General features: G+C 42.7%; 1 protein-coding gene across 1 annotated transcript in view; it reads left to right on the top strand.

Annotated features, from left to right (window-relative positions):
* Positions 1-24,559, top strand: part of CHRNA5 (cholinergic receptor nicotinic alpha 5 subunit) — a 30,663-nt gene extending 6,104 nt beyond the window's left edge. Inside the window, exons 2-6 of the mRNA XM_003784552.1 lie at positions 12,012-12,163; positions 17,628-17,672; positions 19,270-19,379; positions 22,226-23,057; positions 24,129-24,559. Of these exons, the coding sequence (XP_003784600.1) occupies positions 12,012-12,163; positions 17,628-17,672; positions 19,270-19,379; positions 22,226-23,057; positions 24,129-24,290 (1,301 nt within the window). The 3' untranslated portion in view covers positions 24,291-24,559. The remainder of the gene's footprint in view (positions 1-12,011; positions 12,164-17,627; positions 17,673-19,269; positions 19,380-22,225; positions 23,058-24,128) is intronic.
* The last annotated feature ends 317 nt before the right edge of the window (positions 24,560-24,876 follow it).

Genomic DNA, 24,876 nt, shown 5'->3' with positions numbered 1-24,876 from the left:
AGAATTCCTTGCTTTATTTTTTTTAGACAGAGTTTCACTCTGTTGCTCAGGCTGGAGTGCAATGATGTCATTATATTTTACTACAACTTCAAACTCTTGGGCTTAAGCAATCTTCCATCTTCCTGCCTCAACTTCCCAAGTAGGTGAGACTACAGGCATGTACAATGCTCAGCTAATTTTTAAATTTTTGTTGAGACGGGGTTTCACTGTGTTGCCCAGGCTTGTGTTGAACTCCTGGCTTCAACTGATCCTCCTGTCTCCACCTTCCAGAGTACTTGGATTATAGGCATGAGCCACTATGCCTGAAATCGTACTCTTTATGGGCTTCTGGGCTTCAATTTTGACAATGACCATGCATTACTTTTGCAATGAAACCGTTATTTTGAGAAAAAAATAAAATCTGAATGCTGGTTCTACCTCTGCTACTTACTTGCTACTACTGTCAGAATGGTGTTCTCAAAAAAGACAATTTTGCTATCGCTCTCTGACATTTGGCAATGTGTGGACACATTTTTGGTTGTCAAATGGGGGTAGGGGTTGATATATTTAATGGGTAGAAGCCAGGGATGCTGCTAAACATACAGTTCACAAGACAGCCCCCCATAACAAAGAATTACCCAGCCCCAAATGCCAGGTTAAGAAGTCCTGTGTTAAGACTTCAGGGCTGCAGCCATGTGGAAATGTGTCAGTTGTGCACTGTGCAATATCAGGGGGCTCCATTCTCACTATGGGCTGTACTTTGCATAGCCACAGAATTCCGATTATACAGTGAAGGTAAATAAGCATGCAGGGTTGTACCCCAGGAAGGCAAGGCACCAGGCCTTAATTTTCTGTTCTACCCCAGCACCTGGCACAGAGGCTAGTACAGGGAGCAGCCAGCCAATACTTGTTGAATTAATGAATGAATTGAACTAGATATCACATGTTAGGCTCTAGTGGACCCAAGTTGTAGCAGATGCTAAAAACTTAAGAAGAATTTATGGAAGAAGCTAAAGAGTGTAGTAGATGTCTATTAATTGATTTTTATTTGCAAGTTGGCAGAAGAATGCCATCTTACATTTAGCTGCCAGACGCTTCAGTTGACTTTTTCCAGAGCAATTACTTTTTGATAATAAAATCATGATTTTCGGTGGAAAACTGCCAGAATAGGACTCTATCAAATGTTCCTAAAATTGGTTTATAAAATCCTTAGCTACACCTCCAGAGGGGTGCCAAAGAGCACCTGTCCCAGGTGTCTCTCCAGCCGCTGGTGCTTCCCTGCCTTGTGGAGATGTGGCATGCTCCTGATGTGCCTGTCTCTATCCAAGCTTCCCTTTATTAAAAGGACATAGGTCATCTTGGATTAGAACCACCCTGAAGTCCTCATTTTAGCTTGACCACCTACAAAGATCCATCTCCAATTAAGGTCACACTCTGGGGAGTTGAGTGTTAAGACTTCAACATACGGATTTTAGGGAGACACAATTCAATCTATTAAGACAGTGGAAAGGAGCTCTGAGCCAGTAAAAGGTGGAAATTGCAGAATCTTATAAAAGAAACACAATATTATATAAGCCAGTTTCATATATCAGGGACAGATGATCTATGTTATTTATGCAAAAGGCTAATCCTAATCAGAATATTGTACAGAAATCTCTGGTACTTGTCTCCAGTGCCCCAGATGGATCTACAGCAGCACACGGTAAAGACAGGACCGATTTACCTCGCTCCCACTCCGACAGGCTTGCTGTCAGAACTGAGGCAATCAATTAGATACGTGGCTTCAGAAAAGCTCAGTATTAAGCTATCATTTTTTAAATAAAATGTCATTTCATTAATAGAAAAATAAAATCCTTAGCCATCTTTTGGGCTAAGTGAAGAAGACTTTAAAAAAATAAACTACTTAGATACTACCCAACATACAATAATGCACTTTATTTCATTTGCTCCACACGATAGGCAGCTAAGTAGAGCTTATCGTTTCTATTAATGTTTTAGAATGGAAAAACTAAAACATACAAAAAAGTGGTCCAGCATCATGAATTGAAGCATTCTTGCCATACACGTTTAACAATTACTTGATATTTTGCCAACAGACGTCCTTTTTATAGATTAGAAAATTGTGGCATAAAGAGGTTAACGGCTAATTAGTGGTGCCAACTATACAAATCAAGGTTTGATTTGGAGTTCTCTGTCCTTTCCTCTTCACTATATTGAAACTAAGGAATAGGTTACATTTCTTTGAAAATAAATATGATTTCACTAATGGACTTGGAAATTTTTTTTTTCTTTTTTGAGACAGAGTCTCACTATGTCACCCTTGCTAGAGTGCCATGGTGTCACAGCTCACAGCAACCTCAAACTCTTGGGGTTGAGCAATCTCTTGCCTCAGCCTCCTGAGTAGCTGGAACTACAGGCGCTTGCCACAATGCCCAGCATTGGACATTTTTTAATATCATTCTCTCAATTCTTCCAAGTTGAGACTGAGAGGTTAAGGACCAAAAATGAGAGGTTATTCCGAGACATGAACAAAAGCAAGCGGAGTCCAGGTTCCATGTAGGCAAGGTGGCCTTTATTCACTTGGGTGTGAGTGGGCTGAATTTGAAAAAGAAGTCAACACATGAGATAAGGTGGGTGGAAATATATGAGTTGCAGGGTAGGTGCACTCATTCTTTGCTGGGCAGGAAGGTTCTACCTGGGCGGGTGCCTATATTCATCCCTATTAGAAACAATTAATAATATTCAGAGTTAAAGCCAAGTTTGTAAAATGAAAATGTGAGTCTCTCAAAATGTTAATGATGTTACTGTGCACACGTTTGGACTTCGGTTAGGTAGTCAGCTGTTTTTCTCTTATTAGTTGTACTTTTATTTATTTTTATTTTTTAATTTTTTTTTTAGAGACAGAGTCTCACTTTGTCACCCTTGGTAGAGTGCCGTGACATCACAGCTCACAGCAACCTCCAGCTCTTGGGCTTAAGCGATTCTCTTGCCTCAGCCTCCTGAGTAGCTGGGACTATAGGCGCCTGCCACAATGCCCAGCTATTTTTTGTTGCAGTCAGGCCAGGGCCGGGTTTGAACCTGCCACCCTCGGTGTTTGGGGCTGGCACCCTACTCACTGAGCCACAGGCACCACCTATTGTTTTTTAATATTTTGACACAGTCTCACAATATCACCCTGGGCAAAGAGCCGTGGCACCCCAGCTCACAGCAACCTCAGACTCCTAGGCTTAGGCAATTCTCTTGCCTCAGCCTCCCAAGTAGCTGGGACTACAGGTGTCTGCCACAATGCCTGGCTATTTTTTGTTGCAGTTGCCATTGTTGTTTGGCTGGCCCCGGCTGGGTTTGAACCCCAAACCCCAGTGAATGTGGCTGGTGCCCTAACCACTGGGCTATAGGCGCTAAGCCAATTAGTCCTACTTTTAAATATTCCAGAAGAATTATCCCATGACACTTCTTTTTGTTCTTACCCTATTTTTAGTGTGCTTCACTGCTTGGTTCCTTTTGTTTTTCTGAAATATGTGATTTATGTGCTATTAGTAGGTTGATATAATGACTATTATTAGCTTTAAGGAACAGAGACTTAAGGAAAGCTCTATAGTGACTGTCATTGCATTGTGTTGAGAGTGCCCAGTGTCACAAACCTTTTTTTTCTTTTTTTGCCTGGGATTGACTGTCTGGAGACAGTCTTTTTTGGGATATTGGGATGTCAGTAGCTCTACAGGCACTGAATGTTTTTGTTGCAAAAATTTTGTGTATTTGCTTATTAAGGTCTATCAGTACTATTATTTTAACAGTCTTTGTGGAAAAATGAGAATGACCTTGTGCTGGCATTCATGTGCACACTTTCAGCTAATCCTCCCAATAACCTTACAAGGTAGGTGCTGTTTACACCTATTTCACAAATGAACCTGATATGCAAAGTAGTTGAGTGGTCACTTGCCTTCGGGTCACACTGTAAGCATTAGAGGCTAGACGGAACTCAACCTGTCTGTCTCCAAATCCTGAGTTCTTAACCAGTATATTATATTGCCTGTCTTTGTATTTAAATCTAAGTAAGACAAAGTCTCTAACTTCAAGAAGCTGAGTCTACTGACTCATAATCCTTAAGAGCAAATGTGTATGGCTCCTGTGACAGTTGCTTCACAACGGTGATACAATTCTGGCTCCTTAGAGATAAGTGGGAATTGGTGGATGGTACAGACTCATTTACTCATTTGTATATTTGTTCATTCAATAAGCTGAGCACCTACTATTTGCCAGTGTGTTGTGTAGTGGTGCTGGGGATATGATGATGGATAAAACATTATTCCTGCTGCCCTTAGTTACACCATAATAGGGAAAACAGATTAACATCAAATACACCCAGGACTGCTTAATTACAACCCAGATAAGGAACCCAATAGTGACTTTGGGGTCAGGGAAGAGTCCCTGAGGAAGTGTTGAGATCTGATAGGTGAGCGTTACCCGGGCAAAGGAGGTAGGGCATTTCTGAACGGGAAGAAGAACATGAGCCATGTAGGAGGGAACAGAGTACAGCGTGTTAAGAAGGTGAACTGTCAGTATAGCTGGAGCTAGGGAAGGCCACGCCAAAGGAGGCTGGAGGAGACAGACCAGTGGCACACTGGCCTTAAGGATTTTGGTCTATCTTAAACAGTGGACAGCTGCAGAAGGGTTTTAAGCAAGGGGATAACATCAGATGTGTGTTTTGAAAAGACTGCTTGGGTATTTGCACAGAGAACCACATGGTTGGGGTTGCGGGTGCAGAAGATGGTTAGAGACCACTTATGAACTAGATTTGCTCCTGATGAGAGAGGCAGGTGGCTTGTGCTAAGATGTGGCAGTGGGGGTGGTAAAAAATGGATGGATTTGAGAAATATTTGGGAGTTAAATTTAACGGTTTCCTGATGGATTGGACATAGGGAGGAGGGAGAAGATGGTATCAGGGATAACTCTGAGGTTTTTAGATTGTGGACTAGGCACAATGAAGCCCCTCTCTGCAGTGGGGGAAGATCGTGAATTTGGTTTCATATATATTGAGTTTGTGTTTCCTTAAGATGTCCTTATTTCATATACGGAGGGTGCCAAAAATCTATACACATTTTAAGAAAGGAAAAACTGAATTAAAATTGTAATACTCATTTTATACCAATAACATTTGTCATCTTGAATCTCTTGTAATTGCAGAAGTCAAACGTGACTTGATTATTCCAATTTTAATATGGTTTTTTCCTTTGTTATAATGTTTATACATTTTTAGCACCTTCTATAGATTATGAAATTGTGGCATATAGAGGTTAATAAGTAATTAGTCAAGCCAAGTATTCAAATTGAGGTTTTCAGCTTTGCTGTTCTTTCCTCTTCTCTGTAGTAAAATTAAAGAACAAGATTACATTTCTTTGAAAATAAATGTGGTTTCATTTAGTTAATTGAATGTCACTTTTTGGGGGGGGTAAGTGAGAAGTGGATATTCAGGTGAGGACTGAGAGGAGAGGTCTGCATTGGAAGTACAAATTCCATGAAAACTAGCTCTCTTTTTCATTAAGTTTATTTTTGTTACCTCACCCTTGGTAATGTATTTGAGGATTCTCTATTATAAATAGCTGGAGTAGAATTTCTACAATCTCAGTTGCTGAGTGCAATTTTATAAGCCTCCTAAAAAATTTCTAGAAGTAATTATTGGGCACCTTAAGAAAGAAAAAATTAAGAAAGAAAAAGAAGGCTCAGTGCCTGTGGCTCAAGTGGCTAAGGTGCCAGCCACATACACCTAAGGTGGCGGGTTCGAATCCAGCCCAGGCCTGCCAAACAACAATGATGGCTGCAACCCCCCACCCCACCAAAAAATAGCCAGGCATTGTGGCGGACGCCTGTGGTCCCAGCTACTTGGGAGGTGGAGGCAAGGAGACTCACTTTAGCCCAAGAGTTGGAGGTTGCTGTGAGCTGTGATGCCACGGCACTCTACCCAGGGAGACAGCTTGAGGCTCTGTCTCAAAAAGAAAGAAAAAGAAAACCTAGAAAGTAAGAGCTAGATGTGTTCCTTCCAGTAGTTTCTGAGAAATTTTGCTTGGTTGGTGCTTCTGAAAATGCATCCCAAGAACTACAAGTATCCCTGGTATATCAGGCAGTCTGAACAGGAATTATTATTATTTTTTTTTTTTTGCAGTTTTTGGCTGGGGCCGGGTTTGAACCCACCCCCTCTAGTATATGGGGCTGGTGCCATACTCTTTGAGTCACAGACACCGCCCGAACAGGAATAATTTTTTAACATAGATTTTATGCTTGAAACATGGGATTACTGGGTTTTGTGAAATCCCACTGTGCATGCCACGAACTGACTTGACCGTCTCAGCTAACATGTTAACGGGTGAAGCTAGGCTTCGCTTAACTTGAGGGTTATTGTTGACATTAGCTGATTTTGCTTGTTCTGTGGGTATTATCATGTTGCTTTATATCCCATTTTATAAAAATGGATCATTAGCTCAAAAGTCATGATAATGAGTAGTATTGCACGATTCAGACTTTTACTGTAGATGTAGCATGTGCACCAGGAATAAACCTGTACATGTGGACTAATGTCCCTTCCAGCAGCTGTTGGTAGAGGAATACATAAATAGTTATGGATTCAGGGAAATCCAATATCACATTATCTCAGAGCTCCGTTATACCCGACGCCTATAAGAGTGAAGCTATTTCATAGATGTTTGCCATGACCACTTCTACTTTCAGAACCTAACAAGATCAATGGAAGCCTGCAACCTGAGTGGCCTGGCCTGGGGAGACATAGTCATACAGTATGATGAAGACCTAGACTGATTATTAATGATTGAATGAAAGTCTAATAATTTGGCAGCATCTTTTGAGTTATATATCCTTTTGATGTAAGGGATCTAGGTTTAGAGACTGGGGGGTTGACTGTGATATTGTAAAATGTATTTTTGGTCTTAAAGCCCCATTTCCTGGCATAAATTCTCGCAGTCTCCAAGGCATGTCTTTTTTGTATGCCAATGAGTTGACCAATGGCTGGCAGCCCTTAGGTAACTTCAGGATGGGGACAGGTCACTGGAAAGACGTCCCACCCACCAACCTTAAGGTTGAGAGAGTGGCTTAAGGTTAAGTTGATCACCAGCTGCAAATGGTTTAATCAGTCATGCCTATGTAATGAAGTCTCCATAAAAACCCAAAATGACGGCTTGGCACCAGTAGCTCAGTGGTTAGGGTGCCAGCCACATACACCAGGGCTGGTGGGTTTAAGCCCAGCCCAGGGCCTGCTAAACAACAATGTCTGCTACAACAAAAAAATGGCCGAGCGTTGTGGCGGGGACCTGTGGTCTGAGCTACTTGGGAGGGTGAGGCAAGAGAATTGCTTAAGCCCAAGAGTGTGAGGTTGCTGTGAGCTGTGGCGCTCTACTGAGGGCAACATAGTGAGACTCTGTCTCAAAAAAATAGGGTGGTGCCTGTGGCTCAAAGGAGTAGGGCACAGCCCCATATGCCAGAGGTGGTGGGTTCAAACCCAGCCTCAGCCAAAAACTGCAAAAAAACCCCCAAAATGACAGGTAGCTGAGCACAGGGAGGTTCCTGGCAGGTGGTGCACCCTGGGAGGGCACAGAAACTCCCACCCTTTCCCATACCTCGTGCTATGTTTTTCATCCATATCCTTTATAATAAATGGGTAACATAAAACAAATTTCTCTATGTGCTGAATCTGCAAATAAAATGATTTTAGATATATTACCCAAACAAGGAAAGCAGAAAGGGGAAGAATATCTAAAAATCAAATTTTAACCTATCAGTAATCTGTTCCCCATTACTTCAAGAGTTATTTTATTTGGAGACTTTGTCAAGTAAAGCATTACTAAATAGCATTTGTGTGGTTTCCAAACAAAGGACAGTAGCTCCTCTGGTAAACTATTTTTTTCCTACAGTAACTGTAACACTTGATATGAAATTGTTGCATTTTGTTGCTAAAGGCAGAGAAGAGAAAAAGAGCCCAGTTACTTCATTCAGAATGTATTCTCTGTAGCAAAAATGGTTTTAAGGCATGCTCTTGATAAGAGGCTTGTGAAACCAGGCATACATGATTCTGCTTAAAGAGAAAGCAGAAGAGACTTAACAGAATTGTTTCATTATTAATTTATGGCATTGTTAGATGCTAATGCCCTGTGCCCGTTCTGGTATTTTGCTTGTGGTTAGACGAAACTGCTAACGTAAGATGTGCCTTTTGACGTGTGTGAGATGCATATGCAGGTGTGCCTGTAGCATTGTACTTTTATCACTGAGAACTCCACATTAGAGAAGAAGAGATCTGAATTTCAGTTAGGATTATTTTGTGATCTGGTAGATAGGAAAAAGTACATTGAGAACAATTCTGCCAGAGCACCCGCTCCATGGGCAGTGGGGAAGGGTGAGTGCCAGTGCCCTCACTTCTGTGCACAGAGGTGAGTTGGTGGGAGACAGTATGTGATCTTGGTTCACTGTTGAAAGATAGATATGGTAAAAAATTGTGAATAAGATCAAGTCACAGGCACCAAGCTTGTCTTTCAGCTCAAATGAAGAAATGGGCACTGGGTATATGATCTTGCTTTTCCACATTGAGATTTCCTGGCTCTCAAGAAGAACATGAGTTTTTTTTTTTTTTGTTTGTCTTGTTTTGTTTTTTCTTGAGATAGAGTCTCATTATGTCACCCTGGGTAGAGTGCTGTGGCATCACAGCTCACAGCAACCTCAAACTCTTGGGCTTAAGGGATTCTCCTGCCTCAGCCTCCCAAGTAGCTGGGACTACAGGTGCTTGCCACAACACCCTGCTATTTTTTGGTTGCAGTCATCATTGTTGTGTAGCAGGCCTGGGCTGGACTGAACCCGCCAGCCTCTGTGTATGTGGCTCAGCACCCTACTGAGTTCTTAAAATCACAGGGCTCGAAGGAAATGTTCCCTCACTGATAATGCCATTAAACCTAACTTTTCTGATTTCAGATGTCCTTGAGTAGTATAGTTCATTGAGGACAAGATAGGGTGATTTTTAGTTGAGAATAAGATATCAGTGTGCCAGAATTATACTTTTGGAACACCAATGCCCCTTTTAGATGGTCCCTGGCATCTCTTTACCCTTTGACCCTTCATGATAGCTGCTCAAGCTAGGTAGTTCTATGCCCATACTTCAGGGAAGGGATTTGATGTGATGTCACGGCAAAGGGTGGAGAAGAGCATTTTATTTTTGCCTTTTTGAATTTCGGGGACCTGGACCAGAACTGGCAATGGACCTGCCAGATGGTTTACCTGAGCAGCTACGCCATCTTACGTTCCTGCCGCAGAGTGTGAGGTCTCACTAACGCTGTCCCTGTCTTCTTGGTTCTGGCCACCCTGCTGGGCGTGAGTGGCGGCTCACTGTGGTTTTGATTGGCATTTTCCTAATGGTTGTACACCCAAAGGTGCTGAGCATGTTTTCACAAACTCACTGGCCACTATTCTTTGGAGAATTACCACTTCAAGTCTCTTGCCCATTTTAAAATTGGGTTGGGTCTTTTGCTATTGATTTGTAATCTTTTTTCTTTAAATATTCCAAAGTTTGGGTGTAATAGTTCTTTATACAGGGTGTCCGTAAAGGTCCATTTAAATTTAAATTGCACACGAGTCTCTTGGGGCCTCTGTTTCCCAGCAGGCTCTGTACAATGTTAGTGGTTCCTGTGTCAGGTGGTGACATTATGGGTAAGCAGGTTGTGTAGCCGTGGCAGCGATCTGTGCTGGCTGGCTTCTTTTTGAAGCTTCTTTTTGAAGACAGGAAAAAGTTTTATCTCAGTATATTTAATGATACCTTTTCCTGGATTTTTGGACAAGGAATCCCTCGCGTCCACTTTCCATCAGGTCCTGTGAATTATGTAGCCAGTCTTGTTCACAGTCAGGCAAAGACATGTTCTTTGATCACTGTTTTTGAAATAAACCTTTTCGGACTCTCTTCTCTGCCAGCCACTGTTTCATTTTTTTATTCCATGTATCAGCATAACCTTTTGAAAGAGATGCCTCCTGCCTTTGCATTGTGTTAAACCTACTTCCATAAACGTGCTTCATCTCTCCATGTACATGGCTCTTGTCAAACACCGCTGACCTCGGTGTTCATCCAGTGCCCAGGTCTCGGCCGCCTCTTACAAGGCACCTTCCGAGGCTGCAATGCTCAGTCCTTCTTGGACATTTTCTTCTTTTGGCTTCCAGGGCCGCACACTCTCTGAGTTCCTCCTTCCTCATTCCCTACAAGTAGTTTTATACAAAGGAGTCATAGACAGAGGTATGACAAAGCCAAATACTTCGTTCAATGTTTATATATTTGTGTATTAAAATTATTTAAATTAAAGCATGGTTATTTTGCATTTATAACTGATAAATGAACTTTGCTTCTGTGTATCTGTTTTCTTCTCTTTTCTTTTCTTTTTTTTAGAGACAGACTCTCATTTTATCACCCTTGGTAGACTGCCGTGGCGTCACAGCTCACAACTTCCAACTCCTGGGCTTAGGCCATTCTCTTGTCTCAGCCTCCCCAGTAGCTGGGACTATAGGCACTCGCCACATTGCCTGGCTACTTTTTGTTGCAGTTTGGCCAGGGCCGGGTTTGAACCTGCCACCTTGATATATGGGGCTGGCACCCTACCCACTGAGCCATAGGCACCACCATAGATACCCAGTATCTGTTTTCTAGGTTTGGAATTTCTTGACAAGCACCACCCCAGTCCTGGCAATTGAAAAGCCTTTATTTCTTAGATTTAACTTATTCTGTATTAACTACTGAGTGTTTCTTAAGGAACTCAGTATACTTCCATAGTGAACAATCTGTTTTAAACAAGAATTATGTCTGAGCCAGAGTGTCCCTTATTTGATCAAAAATACTTGTATTAATATTTCTTTTTAAAAAAATTTACATTAATATGAAAGTACAAATATTTAGGTTACATTGCTTTCATTTCTTTTTTTTTTTTGAGACAGAGCCTCAAGTTGTCCCCCTGGGTAGAGTGCTATGGCTTCACTGCTCACAGCAACCTCCAACTCTTGGGCTCAAGCGAGTCTCCTGCCTCCACCTCCCAAGTAGCTGGGACCACAGGCGCCCGTCACAATGCCCTGCTATTTTTTGGTTGCCGTCATTGTTGTTTGGCGGGTCCGGGCTGGATTCAAACCCGCCACCTTAGGTGTATGTGGCTGGCGCCTTAGCCGCTTGAGCCACAGGTACCGAGCCTGCTTTCATTTCTAAGGTAAAGTTCAAGTTGTAGTTGAGCCCTTCACCTGGGGGGGGTGTGCTGAACACCCTCACATTGTGCACATTAGGTGAGGTCCCGCCAATCACTTGCTCTCCTTCCGTCTCCCTTCTCCCTTCTCCCTCCTCCTCCCCTCGATAGACTATGCTTGTGTTTTTCTTTCCTATGGGCTTGTAGTTGTTTATATATTGGTTTCATATTAGTATTGAGTACACTGGGTACTTGCTTTTCCATTCTTGTGATACTTTACTAAGAAGAATGTGTTTTAGCTCCATCCAGGTAAACACAAAAGATGCAAAGTCTCCATCTTTCCTTATGGCTGAATAGTAGTCCATGGTGTACATATACCACAGTTTTTAATCCATTCATTGGTTGATAGTCTTGTATTAATATTTCATTAAAAGCTACATCAATAACGGCTTAAATTATTGTTTAGCTTATTAATAATGCCAAACTTTGTTTTAAAATAAGATATTTGGGGCTCAGCGCCTGTGGTTCAAGTGGCTAAGGCACCAGCCACATATACCTAAGGTGGCGGGTTCAAATCCAGCCCAGGCCACCAAACAACAATGATAGCTGCAACCAAAAAATAGCCAGGCGTTGTGGCGAGCACCTGTGGTCCCAGCTACTTGGAGGTGGAGGCAGGAGACTCGCTTGAGCCCGGGAGTTGGATGTTGCTGTGAGCCGTGATGCCATGGCATTCTACCCAGGGCGACAGCTTGAGGCTCTGTCTGAAAAAAAAAAAAAGATATTTGGTGGGAGAGAGGTCAATATACTAACTTCTAAAAATTTGTTATACAGGGTTATCTGAACCATCCTTTACTGCAAAACATGAAGATAGTTTGTTTAAGGATTTATTTCAAGACTACGAGAGATGGGTTCGTCCTGTGGAGCACCTGAATGACAAAATAAAAATAAAGTTTGGCCTTGCAATATCTCAATTAGTGGATGTGGTAGGTGTGCATGTTGTTATATACTATTTCCCACAGACTTAGTGAGCGCCTGTTGTGTGCCCAGCACTGTGTTAGGCACCAAGGATTACAAAGGAGAAGGAGACACAGTCCTTTTCCTAAAGGAACTCACCAGGGAAAAACAATTATTATGCCACAAACATCATAGTACACTGTGTTTATATTTATGACTTAGAAATTGTTTTATCTTATTTGGTAATTACAAGTAGTCTGTTTTTTAACATATTCATAGATAGTAAAACATTTTATATTGAGGTTTCTCTTTAAATATGTTAAAAATATGATCAAAAAGTTTAGGGAAAAAGTCCAAAAGTAGAGTTTTAGATTCTTAAGACCAAAAAGTATCTCAGTAGGTCAATATCTCAGTATCATTAAAACATCTCAGAGATTTTTCAGTGTGACTTTCATCAAGGAGAGTAAGTTCCCTTGATAATTCGTTTTTATTGTCAAGAGATCCTTTCCATTTCAACTAAAAAGTTCATACTAATTTTTTATTAGTTTATTTCTTCTTGTTTGATCATGTCTATCAGTTTTTCCCTGCTGTGTTCCCAGAGTAATTGCGTATATGTAGCACGTTTTAAAATAACATAAGTTCACCTTTATGTTCTGATCATAGAAACAGTGCATGACTTTTATAGAGAATTTGGAAAGTACAAAAAATACAAGTAGGCCGGGTGCAGTGGCTCATGCCTGTAATCCTAGCCCTCTGAGGCAGGTGGATTGCTTGAGCTCACGAGTTCAAGACCAGCCTAAGCAAAAGCAAGACCTCGTCTCTACTAAAATTAGAAAAACTTGAGGCAAGAGGATTGCTTGAGCCTGAGTTGGAGGTTGCTGTGAGCTATGACGCCACGGCACTCTACCCAGAGCGACAGCTTAAGACTTTCTCAGTATATATATGTGTGTAAGAAAATTGACTTGTTATACTGCCACCTGGAGACAACTAAAGTTAGTAATTGGTTGTGCTCCTTGCCAGTTTTTTCTTTGTGTATATGTTAGAATTGGAATACTATTTTAGATACGGTTTTGATTATCTCTCTTTTTCCCTTTCTTTACATGATGAACATTTTCTTATGTCATTACATGATCTTCAAATACAATTTTTAATGGGTACATAATATTACATTTATGATTTATTTAAACATTATCCTATTGTTGGCAGAAGCATGGTCTAAATTTTTATTATAGCTGGCAATGGTGAATATATTTGTATACAAATGTCTGAATTTCTCCTTAAGAAAAAGTTAGTGAAGGATATATACATTTAAAAAAAATCTGTTGATAGATGTGTATGTCACTTAATTGCTTCCAGAAAGGTCAGTGAATATATATGGACTGTGTGTTCAGCCCTTGGCTAGGCAATATGGGGAGATTGCAAATATAAATAAAAATAAGGAAGTAGAAAGCAAGACTAGGCAGGTGGCTTACGCCTGTAATCGCCAAGGCAGATGGACTGCCTGAGCTCAGGACTTTAAGACCAACCTGAGAAAGAGCAAGACCCTTGCTCTTCCGAAAAAGGAGGGAGAGGAGGAGGGAGGAAGGAAAGTGGGCTTGCTCTCAAAGATCTTTCTATTAATAATTGAGGGTATGAGACAGACCACAGTAGCACTAAACTGTGATGCCAGAGCTGGGAATTCAGATCTTTTCTTGGTGGGTAGGGGGACAGAGTCTCACTCTATTGCCCTGAGTAGAGTGCTGTGGCATTGTCATAGCAACCTCAAACTCTTGGGCTCAAGTGATCCTCATGCCTCGGCCTCCCAAGTACCTGGGACAACAGGTACCCACTACAATGCCTGGCTGATTTTTCTGTATTTGACTTTTCTGTAGAGACGGGGTCTTGCTCTTACTTAGGCAACCTTGCTTTGGCTTCCCAGAGTGCTAGGATTACAGGTGTGAGCCATCATGCCTGGCCTGGAATTCAGATCTTGATGGTTGAGATTATTAGAGAAGGTGGCACTTGAGCTGGCCTTGTAGGAAGTGTAGGGTTTGACGTTTTCTTAATAAAATGGAACAATATGCCTGTAGTTGCATAAATGATACTGAGCCTTTTTTTGTGGAATTGTTTAGATCAAGCATAACGTTGGAGGCCCTGCTACACTCTTGTGAGTAAGGAGGACCCTTGCAGGACATCATGCCCTGCTTCTGACATTTCTTCTGTTCAGAGAGCTTTCTGAGTGGCACAAGCCATGTATTCTTCAAGACCACTTTCATTTGCCAGACCCTTTGTGAAATCTTTCCAGACTCCCTAAGGCCTCCCTCTGTTCTCCTTTTCATTTGGCACTTTAATATAGTGCCCATCACACTGGCTGGGGCTCTGGGGCGACGCTGCATCCTCAGAGCAGGGCCACCTTTACTCCTTGTGTGTCCCCGAGCCTGGCACCGTGTCTGGCATACAGTACATGCTGAATGGGCATGACAGGCAGCAGAGGTGAAAAGGGAGTGCTTTAGGCACGTCAATAAGATGGTAAGTGATGGTTTTCAGGAGTGAGAAAAGACTAGACGTGTGAGAGGCAAGTTGGGAGGCCACACAGGACTCACCACTGAATACGGAGGAAGGCAGCCATGTGAAGCCTAGGAGGTTAGGATGGAAGAGTAACAGAAATGTGAAAGATGAAATTAGTTGTTTGGGGATGGGCAGTGAAGAGCGTTTCCATTGTGACTTGAGGTGATCATTCCATAGAAAATGTTTAGTGGCCCTGGGGCAGTCAAGGCTGGCTCTGAGGGGAGAGAGGGAGCTGGGATGACAGTCTGGAATTGCTAGCCTGGGGTGATCCTTGCAAACTTTGAATTGATGGTTTTTTAGCTTTAGTGAGAACAGGAGCCTGATCCTTGAAGAACATTTCATAGAAAGGGGTAGAAGGAGGGGCGAACCAAACAGAGAAGTTGGGGAAAGCTTGCTTTTTCAGAGAAAAGCCCAGGACATGAAATGTCAGTGATCAGGAGAGCGAGAGAGAACCACAGTCAGGGAAGTCGGGGGGAGGGCTCGGAAGCCTGAGGATAGGCAGCTTGCTGGATTGCTTCTGAGCTGTTTTATTTGTATGTTCTTCTTATCTCTGAAGTCTCCCACCCCCCCACCCCGAGCACCTTCGGTGGCTCTTCTTTGGGTTTTTCTCACCTCCCTGCCTTGGTTCCCACAAGTTCTCTCATTCTCTCTCTCTCTTTCTCTTTTTAATCTCAGTTTTGGCTTATTCGTTTTGACTTCATTTTCAAAACTATTTTTAAAAAACTATCACCCTAGCCAGGCATTGTGGCAGGTGCCTATAGTCCCAGCTACTTGGGAGGCTGAGGCAAGATTTTTGAGTCCAAGAGTTTGAGGTTGGCTGTGCGCTGGAATGCCACAGCTCTCTACCCAGGGTGACAGAGTGCGACTCTGTCTCAAAAAATATAAAATTATAAAATAAAAGAGTTAAAATAAAACTATTACCCCTAAAACTTTCCTGCTATACGCGTACTTAAATGTGTAGTTAACATTTCTCCGTTAAGCTGCGATCTCCTCCTCGGTGTCCTCCTGCATTTGTCCTCACTCAGGGTCACTTTTCTTGCATCCTCCGTTGCTCTGAGCAAGTTACAGGTGCTTGGGAGCTACGTGAGTTCATGTTTCACGTAATGGCCAGCCACCACATCTCTGGGGTCACGTGTGAACTTCTGGATTCTTCTTTTATCTGTGTTACTGTTGAACATAAGAAGTATTGACTTGATTGAAGCCTATGGAGCAAAAATTGATGTGTGTTCACATTTTTCTAGGGAGGGGGTCTGTAATTTTCATTGGATTCTCAAAGATGACCTACTGCCATACAACTATCATAGAATAGGGCAATATATTTACGAGAACTTGCCTAATTGTAAATGCCCCTGTTTAGAACTTTTGCCTCACAGGCCGCAGGGATCAGCGGTGACTTTGGGTGGTGTGTTACGGTAGGGGGGACAGCACAGCTGATGGGCTGCAGTTTGGATTTAGGAAATAGGAGTGCAAAAAGCTCCTACCACTAATTGGTGGTGTTCCCTTAGGCAAGTTGCCTCACTGAGCCAGTTTCTATATCTGCAGAATGAAGGGATTACAACAGATAAAATCTCTAGGTCCTTCCCAGCTCTAGTGTTTTATTTATTTTTATTTTTTATTAAATCATAACTGTGTACATTAATGCATTTATGGGGTACAATGTGCTGATTTTATATACAATTTGGAATGCTTACATCTAACTGGTTAACATAGCCTTCAGCTCACTTAGTTAATTGTTGTGTGAAGACATTTATACTCTACTCTTAATAGATTTGACACCTACCCTTGCGATGTGCACCATAGGTGAGGTCCCACCAATTACCCTCCTTCCACCCTGCCTCCCCCTTCCCCTACCCTCAGTTAGGAATAGTAAAACACAACTATAGCCCAGAGTGTTTTAACCAAGGAAAATGGTTGTTAGGAACTGAAGTGTGAGCGAGATGGCCCTGCTGTATTCCCAGGACTCACTCTTCCCATGGAGGGACCTCTCAAAGCTGCCTTTGCCCATAAGGGATGTGTTTCCTTCTGGTCTCTTCCCTTCTCCTGGGCCCGTCCCTGGTTGTTGGGAAGCGTTGGGGGAGGGTACCCTCCAGTTACCTGAGCTGTTCCACTCTGGTCCTCTCTCCCCAGCTGCCTCACACTCCTGTGGGTCTCTGCGCTCAGCCTTCTATCCCACACATATCGATAGCACATTTGTGGTTGGGGATTATGACGACCTTTGCCTGCTTCAGTGGGCTCCATGGTATTTCAGTAAAATGTAATGGAAGGAATGCTACTTTAATTAGGCCTTGAGAATTTGGTAAAGGACAGGCATCACAAAGACGAGACAGCAGAAAGGTGTAAGTGACAAGTAGCAAGGACCCCTAGTTCTCTAGAAAAGTAGGCCCCTAAAGCTTTATACAGTTGGCATTCGGGGCTGTGACCTCAGTATCTTTTCTGTTTGGTAGACCTTCAGGGAGATTCCGATTCTCACTGCAAGACATAGTCCCTCAGGGATGCACAGAAATACTGTATCTCGTGGATTCTACGATGCATGCTTTTTCACGTTTTAACAAACGTGAAGTTAAGGTGCATCTTATAATTCATGGCAGCCTGTATGCACTGACAGCCATTCACTCTCCCTTAGTGCTAAGCGCCTGGTGTGATGCTGTGCTTCTATCTCAGCCTGCATCTTACATTGGAGGAAGTATAGGAGACTATGCATGCTACATCTAAAAAGGCCAATGGTGGGCTCGAGGGTCGTTTATCTGAAATACAGAGTATGTTGAAAGGAACAATGTGAAATTAGGCTGGAAAGCAGATCCTACTTTTCTAGAGAATAGGATTGTTGGAGAGAACAGGAGTACTGTGTGCAGAGGAGTATATTTGTACATGTGTAAAAGTGTGAAAATTATTATTTAAATAATTATTGTTTCGTCATTGAAATAACCTTATTTCATTTTTTTAAAGGATGAGAAAAACCAGTTAATGACAACAAATGTCTGGTTGAAACAGGTACGTATAAAATTCAGACAGGTACCCAACACCTGACTGGAACTGGTATTTTTAATACAGAGCTTGTAGCAAAAAAGGGACATGACTGTGTGGTCTCGGGGGACTGGCAGCAGGACGCAGGAAGATGAGGGTAGATGAAGTTCTGGTATTTATTCAGCTATTGTTTTCCGAGTGCCTGTTATGCGCCAGACGCTGTTTGGGGCACTAGGGATACAGCAGTGAATAAAACAGATAATAATCCCCACCCTCAAGGAACGTCATTCTAATGGAGGGAAATTAGTTGTATATAGTACCTGATAAGCCGGGAGCAAAACACATTGGGGGAAGAGAACAGGAATGTTGGGGACTGTACTTAGAAATAGGGTGGTCAGAGGAAATGGCACTGAGAAGGTGACATGGGGAGGACGCCAGCCTCGTGGATAGCTGGGCAGGGGCGTTCCAGGCAAAGGGACCCACAAGTGCAGAAGCGCTGAGGTTGCTGCGTGCCTAGCATATCTGAGGAGCAGCAAGGAGGCCAGTGTGGCTAGAAGTGAGAGAGCCACGGGGAGGGGTGCAGGAAAGGGGGTCAGATAAGCAACAGGAGGCTAAGGCAGTAGCAGCTCACAGGCCCCTGCAAGGATTTTGACTTCTCTGAGATGGGAATGGGCAAGAATGTGTTGAATTATTTTCATATACACAGCCCTTCTTATACAAAGAACTTTTTCTTCTTGGCCACCATACATGTGTCCTCAATTGCTATTGAGTTCTTTGGCTTGTTTGTTCTTTCTTTATCATTCCTAATTTTTAAACCTACTACTTATTCCCTAACCCCAAACTCCAAAAAGGCAAGCATGCTTTTCTTGGGGGACAACTCTTGATACGATTGCAGAATTGTAACTGCATGGAGGTTGGACAGGTTTTTAAATATATGGAATGTGCATTAAATTCCTACTCTCCTTTGTGTGGGCCAGTCTAGTCAAATCAAGTAATAATATGTATATCTGGAAAAGAGAATGTTTCACCTGAACCTGAACATTAAATGCCTGTGGCTTCAAGTCCTGGCTATATCCAGTTGGTGAGAGGAGAGGTGCTGAGCAGAGCCACCAACACACACAGGGCTCTGGTCCTCACCTGTGTCTCATAAGGACCATAGAAACACCACATGAGCTGCATGAGGAGACAGGGTCATGCTCTCCTGCTCATAAGAAAGACATAGAGGTGAGTTTTTTCTATTGGGAATAGAGATGTTCTCATGTCTAAAATTTTTAGAGATTTGGTTCGATCCCTGTAGCACAGTGGTTATGGCACCGGCCACATGCACTGAGGCTGGTGGGTTTGAACCCAGCCCAGGCCTGCTAAACGACACAACCACAACAACAAAAAAAATAGCTTGGTGTTGTGGTGGGTGCCTATAGTCCCACCTACTTGGGAGGCTGAGGCAAGAGAATTGTTTAAGCCCAAGAGCTTGAAGTTGCTGTGAGCTGTGATGCCATGGCAGTCTACTGAGGGTGACATAGTAAGACTCTGTCTCAAAAAAATAAATAAAATTCCTAGAGATGACAAAAAGTATAATTTAATCACCATTTTATTTATTGAGATAGATTTCTTTGTTTTAAAGGAATGGATAGATGTAAAACTAAGATGGAACCCGGATGACTATGGTGGAATTAAAGCTATCCGTGTCCCTTCAGACTCTGTCTGGACACCAGACATCGTTTTGTTTGATAAGTAAGTTAAATTCTAAGTACCATTTTATATTATCAAAAGAAAATACCTGTAGTACTATCAGATACTAATAAGTCTTCTTCCCTTTGAAAACTGTTTAGCTATAAAATCAAATGACTTGCCTTTAAAAATTCCTGTGTCTCATGAACCAGCAAATAGATTCTGTGGATTCTCTCCTCCTTTTTGGTGTATCATCTTCTTTCTTCTTGTCACCCTGGCTGGAGTGCAGTGGTATCAGCCTAACTCACAGCGACATCAAACTCCTGGGTTAAAGTAATCCTTCTGCCCCAGTCTCCTGAGTAGCTGGGACTACAGGTGTGCATCACCATGCCTGGGAAATTTCTCTAGTTGTTGTAGAGACAAGGGTCTTGCTTTTGCTTAGGCTGGTCTCGAACTCCCGGCCTCAAGCAATCCTTCCACCTTGGCCACCCAGGGTACTAGGATTACAGGTGTCAGCTACTATTCCTGGCCTACATTGTGTTCTGAATGTAAAAGTGTTCTCTGATTTCCATAATTCATGGAAGATTTGTGAAGTACATAAAGACATAAGGAAGTAGGGAGGAAATCACCTATAATCAGTCCCACTATCTGATTACTTAGGGGCAACCACTGTTACTAGCTCATATAGTCAACATACTATGTGCCTGGCAATGTGCTAAGCGCCTTATGTGCTTTATGTAAATTACAAAAGGGAATTGGTAGCTGGGCATTCTGGTGGGCGCCTGTAGTCCCAGCTACTTGGGAGGCTGAGGCAAGAGAATCACTTAAGGCGTTGGGTGTTGCTGTGAGCTGTGATGCCACAGTACTCTACTGAGGGCGACAGTGAGACTCTATCTCAAAAAAAAAAAGAAATGGGAGGCCTAGGGCCATGGTTATACCTTGCCCAAGATCACGCACCTTGAGCGTGGTAGGGTCAGGGTAGGCACCAAGACAGCCTGCCGTCCCTGTTCACCTCTTCTTTGCTAGAATACAGATTTGGCAGACTTCCAGATTTTTTTCTTTTTGGTGGGTTTCTTTAGCTAGTTGAAGTCATATTTTATGTTCAAATGTGTATCCTTCTGTTTAAATACTGTCCTGTCATTTTCCCATGATGAGGAAGGACTGTTGGATTAATTCTTAACTCCTCTTTATGCACATCCTACTTAGGTGTGTTTTGAGGATGATTTCTAAACTCAGGGGAGTGGATAATTCTGGGTACCCTTTTCATTTTTTAAAGACCCTTTCCAGGGTAAATCTGGGAATTTATGTCTTATTGTCTTATTTGCAAGAAGCATTTGCTCTGAGGACAAGAGCAAGTGCAGTGCAAAAATGCCTTTCATCTTTTGAAAGCTTTACTTCCCAGGACATCAGGGATGGACAGAGGCAGTCAGGTGGCGTGATGCAGCTTCCTTGAACATGATTTTACTCTCAGTAATTGAAAAAATTTTAGGGCCAGGCTCTGTGGCTCAGGCCTGTAATCCCAGCACTCTGGGAGGCCGAGGCCGGTGGATTGCCTGAGCTCACAGGTTCGAGACCAGCCTGAGCCAGAGTGAGACCCCTCCTCTAAAAATAGCCAAGTGTTGTGGCCTGCGCCTGTGGTCCCAGCTACTTAGGAGGCTGAGGCAAGAGAACCGCTTGAACCCAAGAATTTGAGATTGCTGTGAGCTGTGATGCCATAGCACTCTACCAAGGACAACTAAGTGAGACTCTGTCTCAAAAAAAAAGATAAAAAATTTTATCTTAAACATGAATATACTGTTATGGCGAAGTGTGCAAAAGCCACATGGATTTCAAGATAAAGAACAGTATTTCAAAAAAATCTTATGTTGGCGGTATGGCTTTCTGCTGGACTTCTCCAGTCTAGGAATTCACTTGGTGGGAGAGTTTGAGAGGCACAGCTGCTTTTCAGGGCCATGCCCAGCTTGGTGTTAATGGCCTTTTCTGATGGAGGGAGAATGTGGCCAGTGTGGAGGAGGGGAAGGGCATTGTGTGTGGAGTCTAGGAACAGGGATTCTGGCTCTGGGCATGCCCACTGTATAAACAGCCTGATTGGTGTGTAAAGTGAGGTCTTTATAATGACTAGAATCTCAGGATTCTGTGAAATACAGATTCGTCAGTCCTGGAGTAGAGATGGAAGAAGGGGTTCAGTTCCAGTAGAGTTAGATATTCAAGGAAGGGGTCACTAAAGTAGGGTCCCTCATGTCATGGCATCTACATCTGAAGTGTAATTTTATCTTTTTTGTTTTCCTTTTTTTTTTTCAAGAGACAAAAGTCTTACTTTATTGCCCTCAGTAGAGTGCTGTGGCATCACAGCTCACAGCAACCTCCAACTCCTGGGCTTAGGCAATTCTCTTGCCTCAGCCTCCCTAGTAGCTGGGACTACAGGTGCCCGTCACAATGCCTGGCTATTTTTTGTTGCAGTTTGGCCAGGGTTGGGTTCAAACCCTCCACCCTCCATATATGGAGCCAGCACCACCCATGAAGTCTAATTTTAAAATCATTTCATGCTGTGAGTTGTAGGCCTGTTTTTTTTTGAGACAGAGCCTCAAGCTGTCACCCTGGGTAGAGTGCTATGGCTTCACTGCTCACAGCAACCTCCAACTCCTGGGCTCAAGCGAGTCTCCTGCCTCCACCTCCCAAGTAGCTGGGACCACAGGCACCCGCCACAACGCCCGGCTATTTTTTTTTTGGTTGCAGCCATTATTGTTGTTTGGCGGTCTGGGCTGGATTCGAACCTGCCACCTTAGGTGTATGTGGCTGGTGTCTTAGCCGCTTGAGCCACTGGCGCTGAGCCTGTAGGCCTGTTTTTATGTCAGGCTTATAAAATGCATTTGGGGTAAATTTCTTCATTGTATGTGTGTGTATTTTAGCGCAGATGGACGTTTTGAAGGGACCAGGACGAAAACAGTCGTCAGGTACAATGGCACCGTCACATGGACTCCACCGGCAAACTATAAAAGTTCCTGTACCATAGATGTCACATTTTTCCCATTTGATCTCCAAAACTGTTCCATGAAATTTGGTTCTTGGACTTACGATGGCTCACAAGTTGATATAATTCTAGAGGACCAACATGTAGACAAGAGAGATTATTTTGATAATGGAGAATGGGAAATTGTGAGCGCCACGGGGAGCAAAGGAAACAGAACTGACAGCTGCTGCTGGTACCCTTATGTCACCTACTCATTCGTGATTAAGCGTCTGCCTCTCTTTTATACCCTGTTCCTTATCATCCCCTGTATAGGGCTCTCGTTTTTAACTGTGCTCGTCTTCTATCTTCCTTCAAATGAAGGTGAAAAGATCTGTCTCTGCACGTCAGTCCTTGTCTCTTTGACTGTCTTCCTTCTGGTTATTGAAGAGATCATACCATCCTCTTCAAAAGTCATCCCTCTGATTGGAGAGTACCTGGTGTTCACCATGATCTTTGTGACTTTATCGATTATGGTAACTGTCTTTGCCATTAACATCCACCATCGTTCTTCCTCCACACACAATGCTATGGCACCTTGGGTCCGCAAGGTATTTCTTCACAAGCTTCCCAAGCTGCTCTGCATGAGAAGTCATGTAGACAGGTACATCACTCACAAAGAGGAAACTGAGAGTGGTAGTGGACCAGAATTTTCCAGAAACACGCTGGAAGCTGCGCTTGATTCTGTTCGCTACATTACACGACACATCATGAAGGAGAATGATGTCCGTGAGGTCTGTGACTCGTGTGTAATTTGCAAATGCAGATCTGCTTTGATTCTGAGTTCAGAAGTGACCTTAGTTACTTGTGGCAGAGTAAATAGCATGACCCTTAACTAAGACTAAGCATAGACTGAGGTCCTTAGGCGATCCAAAAGCAAATCAAGTAGGTTGGTGGGGAGTGGGGGGATTAACAGCTTTCTGATGGTCTTCTGAACCTAGTTTTAATTTGGCATACAATTAACCTTAGGCTGAAATCTTTTTTTTTTTTTTTTTTTTGAGACAGAGTATTCTGCCCTTGGTATAATGCCATGGCATCACAGCTCACAGCAACCTCAAACTCTTGGGCTTAAGCAATTCTCTTGCTTCAGCCTCCCAAGTAACTGGGACTACAGGAGCCCGCCACAACACCCAGATATTGTTTTGTTTTTGGATACAGAGCCTCAAGCTGTTGCCCTAGGTAGAGTGCTGTGGCATCACAGCTCACAGCAACCTCCAATTCCTGGGCTTAAGCGATTTTCTTGTCTCAGCCAAGTAGCTGGGACTATAGGTGCCCGCCACAACGCCCAGCTATTTTTGGTTGTAGTTGTCATTGTCTGGCAGGCCTGGGCTGGATTCAAACCTGCCAGTTCTGTTGTATGTGGCTGGCACCTTAGCTGCTTGAGCTACAGACGCTGAGCTGGGTTTTTTTTTGTTAATAGTTGTTGTTGGGCAGGCCCCATGGACTGCCTTAAATTAAACAGTACTAGTCTAGAATAAGTAACAAATAATAAGAATAAAAATATTTTTAGTTTATTATAAAATATCCAAATAGTGTAAGTATTTTAAATTTTATTAAACAGTCTATCAAAATGAACCACTTGGTGTATAAATGAACAAATTTTCTAGTCTTTTAAAGCTTGAGGAGGCTATATTTGTAATAGACTATCAGGGTAGAATCTGTCCCTGAGTACAGGGTCACTTACTGTTTAAAGGCAGCAATGGGAGGCAGGAAGTGATTTGGCCTTTAACGCAGTGTGTTATATTTAAAGTATGTTCACAGTTTTAAATTAAGTATTTAACGCATTTTTATTTTTTTCGTAACAGGTTGTTGAAGATTGGAAATTCATAGCCCAGGTTCTCGATCGGATGTTTCTGTGGACTTTTCTTTTGGTTTCGATTGTTGGATCTCTTGGGCTTTTTGTTCCTGTCATTTATAAATGGGCAAATATAATAATACCAGTCCATATGGGAAATGCAAATAAGTGAACTCTCCCGAGGGACTGAAGTATGACTTCAGTAACCCAACACACATATGTTTATGTCACCTATAAAATTATGAAAATGTAACTAGTATTTGAAGTTTGATGCAAGCTTTAACAGAATAACAGTTGCTGACATCAATTTACCTTAATAGATTATCCATTAGAACATCTGCCTGTATGACTGGAGTAATAATTGACAGAATTACGTTTGATCTACAAATAGAAGCAAAAGATTATCCAAAATGTGCTGGTGAAAACTCTTGTTTGGATCCTAGCAAAATAATATTAATTTGAAATCAAAAGTGAAGTTCAGGCTGGGCACAGCAGCTCATGCCTGTAATCCTAGCACTCTGGGAGGCCAAGGCAGGTGGATTGCTTCAGCTCAGGAGTTCGAGACCAGCCTGTGCAGGAGAGAACTCGTCTCTACTAAAATTAGTAAAACCAGCTGGACGTTGTGGCGGGTGCCTGTAGTCCCAGCTTCTCAGGAAGCTAAGGCAGCAGTATTGCTTGACCCTAGGAGTTTGAGGTTCCTATCAGCTATGATGCTATGGCCTTCTGTCCAGGGTGACAAAGTGATGCTCTGTCTCAAA

The sequence above is a fragment of the Otolemur garnettii genome, unplaced genomic scaffold, assembly GCF_000181295.1.
Source record: "Otolemur garnettii isolate 467f Iridium unplaced genomic scaffold, OtoGar3 scaffold00011, whole genome shotgun sequence".
Classification (NCBI taxonomy): domain Eukaryota; kingdom Metazoa; phylum Chordata; class Mammalia; order Primates; family Galagidae; genus Otolemur; species Otolemur garnettii.
Note: the sequence above shows the minus strand (reverse complement) of the source record. Positions and strands in the feature narration are given on the sequence as shown.